The sequence below is a fragment of the Helobdella robusta genome, assembly GCF_000326865.2.
Source record: "Helobdella robusta unplaced genomic scaffold HELROscaffold_69, whole genome shotgun sequence".
In the NCBI taxonomy this organism is placed as follows: Eukaryota; Metazoa; Annelida; class Clitellata; order Rhynchobdellida; family Glossiphoniidae; genus Helobdella; species Helobdella robusta.
Genome location: NW_008705394.1, coordinates 228,431 through 238,958, shown reverse-complemented (window position 1 = coordinate 238,958; position 10,528 = coordinate 228,431). Strand labels below are relative to the sequence as shown.

Here is a 10,528-nt window from a genome sequence, read left to right as displayed (position 1 = left end):
GGAGCATCTACAACGTCAACGGGCAGTGCATTCCAAGGATTCACGACTCGATTAGAAAAAAAATATTTTCTGCAATCTTTCCTTGCAGACGAGTCTGTAAACTGAGATGATGACCTCTGGTGCCATTGTCCGCACGACGATCTAACAATGGGGAAATTGAAGGATCCACATAATTATGGAGAATTTGATAAGTTAAAATTAAGTCGCCCCTGATTCGTCTATATTCCAAAGATGGCAGATCTAATTTTATCAATCTAGATTTATAATCTAAACCTTTACATGACTTTGGAATTCTGGTAGCTCTTCTTTGGACCTTTTCCAATTCACCAGATAAACCTTTTCTATATGGGCACCAGACTTGCACAGCATATTCCAAACGTGATCTGACCAAAGATTTATAGAGACAAACGAACGCATCATCCGACAGGTCCTTGAAATTTCTGAATAAAATTCCCAACATACGGTTTGATTTTTTTATCTGCGTCATAACATGCTCTTTAAAAGTAAGTTGACTATCTACGATCACGCCTAGATCATGCATACTCTTTACTCTTGGTAAGATATGAGCAACATCATTCGAATCAACAATTTCATAGTTCATTGGAAAACATTTACCAATTGACAACAAGCTACATTTACTAACGTTGACTTTAAGACTCCATTTCCGAAACCATAACATAATATTGTTTAAGGAACTTTGCAACACTGCACCATCAGGCAGTTCAGATAACGTACCATATATCTTTGCATCATCGGCATATAAAAAAATATCGCTATAAACTGAGTATATGTCGTTGATATAGATCACAAACAAAAGAGGACTGAGCACTCCTCCCTGAGGAACTCCACTTGTGATAGGTTTAGCACTAGACATATGACCATTTACACCAACACGGAATGATCTTTCATTGAGGTAACCTTCAATCCATCTTACTAAGTTATCATGGACTTTATATTTCCGTAATTTAAACAATAATCTGGAATGAGAAATTGTGTCAAAGGCCTTCTCCAAATCAGTATATATGACATCTATGCTTTTACCAAGTTCCGCTGAAGCAGTTATCTCATCTATAAATTTCAAAAGCTGCAGTGTGATTGATCGAAATAGCAAAAACCCGTATTGTCGGCTTGTGAATAAATTATTCTTTATAAAATAATCTTTTAAATGGTCAGCAATAATTGACTCCATTAGCTTACAACAAATCGGAGTCAATGCAATAGGCCTGTAATTGGAAGGCAGACTTTTATTTCCTTTTTTGTGTATAGGTACCACAAAAGATGATCTCCAATCATTAGGAATAACACCATTCACCAAGGATAAATTATAAAGCACACTCAAGACTCCAGACAATTCAAACCTAGTTTCATACAAAATTCTAGGATGAATTCCATCCGGGCCAGATGATTTATTTCGGTTAATGTCCCCGAGTTTCTTAAGGACCGTTTTATTATCGATGATCAATTCCGACATACCATTATCTGAAATCCCAGGAATATTAAATTCAACATCATCTGTAAACGGCAAATCATCAACAAACACAGATGAAAAATACTCCGAAAAAATCTCAGCCCTATCCTTATCATCAGAAACATGTCTGCCATCATAGATTAAGGAACCAACTTTATCCTTAATATGACTAACACTGTTTACTCGTTTCCAGAATAATTTTGGATTTGTATTAAAATCTCTGGCAATCTCATCCAATCTTTGAATATGCAGCTGTTTAGATAACCTTCTCACTTTATCTCTTGTTGATCTGAACAAAACCAACGAATTTATACCATATTTGTAGGTTTGCTTCCAATAAACATGTTTCAATTTTATTAATCTAAGCAACTCTGGATTCATTTTAAATGTACGTCCCCTACCTGTTTTTCTCAAAGGAACATATTTTTTAGTTAGTTTCAAAAGCAGTTCTTTCAAAGCAATCCATAGCTGTTCCACAGAAGACTCTGAACAGGAATTTAACAGATCATGCACAGCATTGTCAAGATCATATCTCATTTTGGCATAATCACCAATATCATAACAGAATTTTTTATTAACTGAAATTGTCTTCCTGCCTGATATAAACAGTTCAATAGAGAGAGTGTTATGATCACTGCTACCCAGAGGAGCCATGTAAATAATATTCCTGACGATGTCAATATCAGAAACCACCAGATCTAGAATATGAGGCTGCTGCGAACTGCGCGCTCTTGTGGGTTCATTGACGTGTTGCATCAGATAATGATCATTAAGAAAATCCAAAAACCTGTTATCAATCCTTGATGGGAGTCCACCTGAGCAAAAAATGTTTCAATCAATCTCTGGAAAATTCAAATCTCCAAGGAAAATATGTAAACCAGGAAGCTCCAAAAATTCATCCAGCAGCTGCATTAAAGAATCATTATTTAAGTCTGAACTTCCTGGACTACGATACAGAGATAGAAAATTGATATCTCTGTTATTAGATGACAGTTTAACACAGATAAACTCTTGAAAAGTTGAAGACAAATTTAATTCTATGATATGCAGATAATCTCTAAAATACACAAGCAAACCTCTGCAGCCAATTACACCAAAATCCTTTGAGATCACTTGAAAACCATTTAGCTGATATTCAGATATACAGGGAGGAAATTTACAAAATTTTGGATTTACTTCATTTAAAAAAATCATTTCAGGAGGGTCATTGAATGTATCTAGCAGCATATCCAATTCACCAAATTTATTTGTTAAAGTGTCAACATTGGCATACAAAATTGTAAAAATGTTATTCATTGCTAACACAGACATACTTGACTTACTGCTATCTAAAAATTTCTCCTTCTGATGGCAACAGCATGGAAGTCCCCAGGTTGACCTTTAATTATAAAAACAAACTTATTAGTATCTTCAGTTGCAGCTAAACTTTTCTTTTTTTCTTCAATTAATTTTTTACATTCATTTCTATCTTCTTTGACCAGGTCGTTTGATAGTATTATTTTCTTGTATTCAACATTTCCTTTCAATTTAGAACAATTTTCTAAAACTAGATTTTTAACAGCAAAATCACAAAATTTTATCACAACAGGTCTGGGCCTTTGATTTATCTCAGGTTTCTTACCTAACCTGAACCAATCAGATATTTCCTTCGAAAAATCAAAATCAGGTAACAAAACTTTTAGCAACCCAAGCACTGCTTCTTTGTCCTTATTTCTGGAAAACTGGCTATCCTCAGTTATATTAAAAATAATGATATTGTTTTTCCTCAAATTTCTTTCGTTGTTGAGGTTAATTCTGCCGTCGGTTGCAGCAACAGAACAAACAACTGTCTTTAAATCACAAGCCATATTATCTACTTTATTAGAGAACAGGTCTGAGAATTTTCTGACTTTTTCCACTTCTGCAGAACCACTCAATGAGGACTGCTTCAAAAATTCAACGTCACTGCTCAATTTCTTCAAATCATCTAACTGTGTGTTAATTTGAAATTCCTTCTTTTGAATATCCTCGATTAAAAGTTTCAGCACATTAATATTATTATTAATTTCGGACAGTTCGTCTTTAAGCTTAGGTGTATCCTTCAGCCCTTCGACCAAGCCAGCTAAGACTGAACAGTTCTCAGCGCGACATTTTTCACACAGTTTGAGGCCATAATCATCAGGTTCCATAACAGCTTTCTCAGACTTCTTTGCTGCTGCTCTTGTCGAGGTGGAGTGAGACATTTCTGATTACTCCAAGAGAGCAGTGAAAACGAATGAAACCAAATTGTCTTATTAAACTACCGAATTAATTGCGAAAAATGAAAACTAATTTATTTTTACGAAAATAAAACTTTATAAATTAATAAATTCCTTAGAAAACCGAAAAATTTAAGCAAAGCGAAATATTTTTAATTTTTTATGAAAACGTCCTATACGTACGTTAAGCTGTCGAATTATGTTCGTTATGTTAAACCAACCATTCAGGCAAGCTTGTAAATCTACCACATTTTCAATAACTATAATATTTTTATTTGATCCAGCGTCACCCACATATAAAAATTGCTCGGTCTTGTTGTCATCTTCAGGCACCTCTAACTCGTCATTCACATTGTTAATTTTTAATGATGAATAATATCTAATTTTATTTATTTTTAATCTTAATTATCCATTTGTTTATTTTTTCGTTTTCTATAAAACAATTAACCCTATTTTAATTTATTTTCAATGCTGTTTTTTAAATTGTTACGTTAGCTTTTATTTCATTTCATTCATCATTATTTTTATATTTTCTTACTTGTAATATTTTCTACGTTTGAGAGAAAATGAATTTTAAAGAATAATAGTTAAAAGTAAAACAATAAACTGAGCATATCCTAATACATTTGAGGTACATCTGTATCCAATGATTTGTGGATCGCTTTTGTTGAAGAACTTCAGAACCACTAGCTTCATTCGAAAATGTAAAAGCAAATGAGGTTTCAAACGTTTCTTGAAAACATGTCGGCCCATGTTGTTGAATTTCGTCAAATCTGTAGGTGGTTTGCTCCAGATATTTGCAGATCAGACAGAAAATCTTCATTTCCCAGAACGAGACGAATTGTGTTTTGGATCACCATTGTTGGAGGGTCTCAGTCGACTCCGATTTGCAATCTCTGAAACTAACAATAGTTGTTAGTTTCAAATAAGTTGGAGCGTCACCAGCAAGACGATCTCTGATTAGAAGAGCTAGTTTGAAAAAGATTCTTTCTGGCAAACTGAGCCAACGTAGATCATCCCTGATGTATGCTGATACTGAATAGAATTCCGAATAACCAGCAGCAAGTCTCTCTGCGGTGTTCAGAACATACTGCAAATCATCGAGAAGAGATAAGTTGTACTATACATAATCGTTTTACAGTAGTAAATTCTTCCACATGTAAAACTACAAACGAGTTCTTTTGTTGACTCAACTGTCAAATAACGTCTGATTGATCTTATTCTTTGGAATTGGTATAAACATCGCCGGCAGAGTTGATTTTATTTTATTAATATTTTGGCTTTCAACAATTTTTATAAATTAAAATTGCATTGTACATCAAAGGTTAATAGAATGTTGAAATGTATATTACTCTTTTGCTAGGTTCGAAGGAATTAACAAATCGCACAAATATCGTATAGGAATACCTGCTACACAAGGCATCACACACGAAGCATGTGATGGGCGGGGATATTTTTGCCATGTTCGAACCCGGTCACTGCACGTACTGTGAAACGGCACCAGTGACCTTAACCACTAGGCCATCACGCTGTCCAAACTGGAAATCAAATAAAAACTTACATAAAATTTCTGCTTATTAAATCTATTCGCACATTTTTTTTCATAAAATTGTTTTTCTAATTTATAGATTTGTCTCAACGAGTAGATTCAGTGAAGGAGGAAAATCTGAAGCTAAAGTCTGAAAACTTGGTTTTAGGACAGTACATTGAAAATCTAATGGCTGCGAGTAGCGTTTTTCAAAGCACTTCCCCAAAATCGAAAAAAAGGTTTCAGAAACTTTTAGCTTTAATGTTTTTTCACTGTCAAAGTATTTTTTTTTAATTCTCAACAGATCGTCTAGTAACAAAAAGAAAGGAATTTAAAATGGAATTATTTGAATTTCATCAATCTAATATTCTAGTCGTAAATTGCATGAATTTTAATGTCGATTTCTTTATAAATATAAAGTTTATATCAATGTAATTATTAAACGATTTTAAACTGTGAACACTATAATTTTTTAGCTATGTTTTGATAATTTTCAATGAAAAAGTTATATAACGTACCCACCAAATTATTAAAATATTACTGAACAAACAAACATTTCTATATTAATAACAAAAGTTGTAATCTTAAAGTTATCAAGTTGAGCAACTATGATATTTCTCAAAAACTGGGTCAGGTTCACTGTGCTCCTGGTGGAAAGAAAAAGTGCAAAAAGTAATGATGCTTAAATTGAGTCCCAAGATAATTTCAAAATTTAAAGCTGGAATATATCCAAGTCCAAGGGGCAATTAGGTTTTTTCCAGAATTATTGATTTGCATCTGGTGAGATGTTTAGGAAAAATCTCTTGTTCTGTAATATCATAATTACTTATCAAGAGGATTGGAATGAACTTTACTGGACTAAAGTAGAAAATTGAAAATAGATTTTTTTTACAGATTTCAAGAATTAGCAACGTGTCTACGGCTAGGTAGAAATGCCTTATCTAAAAAGAAGCTCTTACGTTCACGAATAAAATTGAAAAATTGTTCAGTTGTAAAACAGTTTAACAGCCTTTGATAACCAGAATTATTGGCACAAGAGTGTTGTATATATTACTCATTTCAAAAATTGATATAAATGGAAACATACAATCAGGTCTTTCTCATAGGTTGATATTTGATGAATTGGAGTAAGTATGTGTAGGTATTTTATTTTTTTTCTTATTTATGAACATTATGTATGTCCAATTTTTTGGGTGTTAATGTGAAAAAATTTTTGGGAGAGAAAACGTTTAAGTTGCTGACCTGTTGAAATTTTTTTATTTTGTGATAGCGTTTTATTAGTGAATTATTCATTCATACTCTCTCAAAATATTCGGCCATGATCCCAGCGGATTAGTAAACTTCTTACAAAAAGTCGTCTACGATAATGATGGTGAAAGCTACGAGAGACTGCAATAACATTTTGCAAATGAAAGTTTATAAAAAACACTTAATTAAAATTTCAAAATAAAAATGAAATTATAAATTTGCAACAGAAATGGAGCCCAAATCCGGGCCACTCAAAATGGCGAGTCCTAAGCGGGCTTCATTTGTCCATTGTCTCTTGGTCTTAGTTAATCGGGCCATGATGGTATCAAGGAAAAAGAACTGAATTTGGTTGTATTTTTTTTATCTGCAGATAGAAGTGCCAAGGCACTCGAACTTATGACTGATAACACATGGTACAAATGTTGATTTACATATTAGGGTGACATGCCGATGTAAGGATGCTGTTTAGATTGGAAAAAAAAAATTGAAAAGTCCACTAGACTGTTTTTGATCTAATTTGAAACACGTTAAATAAAAACCTCATCTTCAAAAACATTGGTTTGCAAACGGGTTGCTCGAGGTTAATTCTTTCAATAGATTATAAATTAATAGATAATGAAAAACTGTTTGCTAATAATAATAATAACGGCTAACAATGGGCCTTCATAAAATAATACCAACTTCAATATCAGTAATGATGAAATACAAATGAATTGCAATTGCCCGCTAATTTGAGAACACTCGGGAAAATTTGTAAAACGCTCTGTATCACATGATCTGATAATACTTTTAAAGAATTCTATGATCCTTTTTAACTGTTAATTCATTTGGAACAATCATTTGGAACAATTCTTTTTAGGAATGGTTTTACAAATAGCCCAATTACTTTTCATTACTCAATTTATTGCGACAGAAACTCGGCTTTTTATAACATCCTTATCATCTTTGTACTCATTCATACATAACTGATAAGCGTTGATGACTCGTTTATATTTGTATATTGTTTTCATTTAATTTTATAAATTTGGATTTTAGATTTTGTTGTTTAATAAGAATTATATGACATAAAAATGACCGAATAGTTAAAAGAAATCGTTTTATATTGATACAAAAAATTTATTTTAAAACTAAATTAAATTTTCAAAACACTGTGTAAGTAGACAATGAGGTTTATCAATCAAATATTTGGTATGTAAAGTAGACTATTTGAAGTGTTGTTGGCATGATATGAAATCATTTTGTATACGTGAGTTTTTGTCAAAAACTATCCGAACAAGACTTTCGGTTGCTAAATTTGAGGAATATTTAATCTTTTCTTAACAACGCTAAATGTTACGGTTTAAAGTCCGCCTTAGACGTGTTACGTCTCGTTAAAAATGTGATGCTACGGCGTGCTCTGAAGTTATTTTTCAAGTAATTTATACACGTTCGAGTTGAATGATGGCGAATCTTTTTGAAAAAATCATAAGCCTCTACTTCATATTTTTGATAGTAGTTATTACGCTCATAGACTCGCAGTTGATTTTTGCAAAGGAGTATTATCCGGATTTTGTAAGTATTTTATTGAAAAAATCTTTATTTCGATAAAATTTGCATTCGCCGTGGTTAAAATAAAATAATGATTTAAATCTAAACAATTATGTATTCTCATAATAAATCTTATCGAATGATAAAACATCATGCCACTTAAACCTACAAAAATAATTTATTTATATTTAATTTCCGTTAATTCAATATAATTACGGAAGAGTTGTAAAATAATAAAATTTAATTAAGTGAATGTAAGTATAAATTAAAATAATTAATAAAATGATGAAATGAAATTGTAATTAAATTCAATTGTAATTAAAATTGATTTTGAAAACATAACTTTATATGAGATTAAGTCTAAGCGAATCAAACAATTGAAATAAAATGGTTGACTAATGTTAAATATTTAATTAAAACATTGAAGCGTATGTGTGGAATGAACATGTACGTTAATTGTAATATTTGTGTATGCACGTTTAAATCCAACGTTATTTGTGTATAAAGTGAAGGGTGTATATTGGTTGTTATAAAACTATAGCATGACAGTTCCGCTATACAAAGGCAAAGGTGATCCATTGAACTGTTCATCATATCAGGGTATAAGTCTGTTAGAACACTCCCTGAAAATTGTCGAGAAAATCATTGAGAAAAGATTAACGTCGTGCATCACAATCGGAAATTATCAATTTGGTTTCCTAGCGGGAAAATAAACAATTGATGCAATTAACATCTTTCGGCAACTGCAAGAGAAGTATCTCGCAAAGCGTCAATAACTATCACACATTTTTGTAGACCTTGAAAAAGCATTTGATCGAGTTCCCCGTGAAGCAATCAGGTGGAGTCTACGTCGACAACTCATTCCAGAATATCTTTTTCGACTTGTGATGGAAATGTACAGTACAAGAATACTAAGACTCTCGTCAGCACAACAGTTGAAGGCTTCTCTCTCTTTTATGCGTTTGCTTCAGAGGTTTCAACGACAAACACACACAAACGACAAACATACGCGTGCAAACTACGCATCATACACATTGCATATGATAGGCGGAGATCTCTTTGTATTCGAACCCAGTCATTGCAATAGCAAGACCATGCGCCTTTAACCATTGAGCCATCACGCCGCCCGTTGGAAACACAGATGCATTGACATCGGCGTTGGAGTTCACCAAGACTCGATTCTCAGTCCACTGTTATTTATAACTGTGATTGAAGAAATCACAAAACCGATACGCACTGGTGACATTTGGAATCTAATATATCCTGATGATATCGTTTTAACAGCCACGTCTGAGCAGAATGCAGCACAGATGTTTGAAGATTGGAACACCAGACTCGCCGATCATGGATTCAAAGTCAACATCAGCAAAACCAAAGCAATGAATACTGGTGAACCCATCCAATCCACAGCTACTGGACGATGATCCTGTTCAGTTTGTAAAGCTGGTGTAGCTAACAATTCAATCAAGTGTCAGCAATGTAACTAGTTGGTCTCACATCGTTGTTCAAAAATAATTGGTACTTTATCTAAAGTGTCCAATTTTGTTTGTCTGCTTGCATCAATCCACAACAACAAATTCGAAATAGCACTGTTTTTGAAGCCATTAAGGCAGAGAAAGTCAAATCGTTTCAATATCTAGGGGATGTTCTGGATTGTACTGGAACAGCTGAAGCTGCCGTTCGAGCACGCATACGTGCAGCCTGGAATAAATGGCATTTCCTTGTCTCTATATTAATGCGGCGTGACATTCCACTACGACTACGATCAAGACCTTATAAATCTGTGATACGTCCGGTGATGTTATATGGTGCAGAAACATGGCCATTGACAACCAAACTGGAACAACAACTTCAACGAATCGACATGAAAATGCTCCGATGAATGCAACGAATTAGTCTGAAGGACCACATTAAATCTACCGAAATCTTGCGTCGTGCTGGTTTAGGACGAATGCCGGCAACACCGTCTGCGGTGGTTTGGTCATGTCAAACGAAGTGGAAACAGTGCCATAACTTCTCTTGCAGATGTTCAAGTAACTGGCAATCGTCTCAAAGGTTGTCCAAAAAAGTCCTGGTCGCAAACAATCAAGCAAGACATGAATGCTCTAAATTTAAATAAAATGGATACAACTGATCGTCTTATTTGCCGCCAAAAAACAAACGAAATGAGAGATACGGTTTTTGTTCCGAGCGAAATTTCGTTTTTAAAGGTTTTCGGTTACGGTTCAGTTCCGGTTTGATGCCCTGAAATAAAGAAACGAGCGTGATGACGACACAAGTTTCTTGAAAAAAACTCAACGTTGAACGACACTCGATTGCTGCTTCCATATTGAGAAAAAAATCTTAGTATGTGTCATCATATATATATATATATATATATATATATATATATGTATATATATATATATATATATATATATATATATATATGTGTGTGTGTGTGTGTGTTGGCAATAGACCATAATTTTTACAATATTCTATAAATTCTACCGAGATGTTTGGCATTAATATGTTTGTAGT

General features: G+C 33.3%; 1 protein-coding gene across 1 annotated transcript in view; it reads left to right on the top strand.

Moving 5' to 3' along the window:
- Window positions 1-5,527, top strand: part of HELRODRAFT_89237 (hypothetical protein) — a gene marked incomplete at both ends in the record, with an annotated part of 7,191 nt that extends 1,664 nt beyond the window's left edge. Inside the window, one exon of the mRNA XM_009030465.1 lies at window positions 5,334-5,527. Within this exon, the coding sequence (XP_009028713.1) occupies window positions 5,334-5,527 (194 nt within the window). The remainder of the gene's footprint in view (window positions 1-5,333) is intronic.
- Window positions 5,528-10,528: the final 5,001 nt, after the last annotated feature.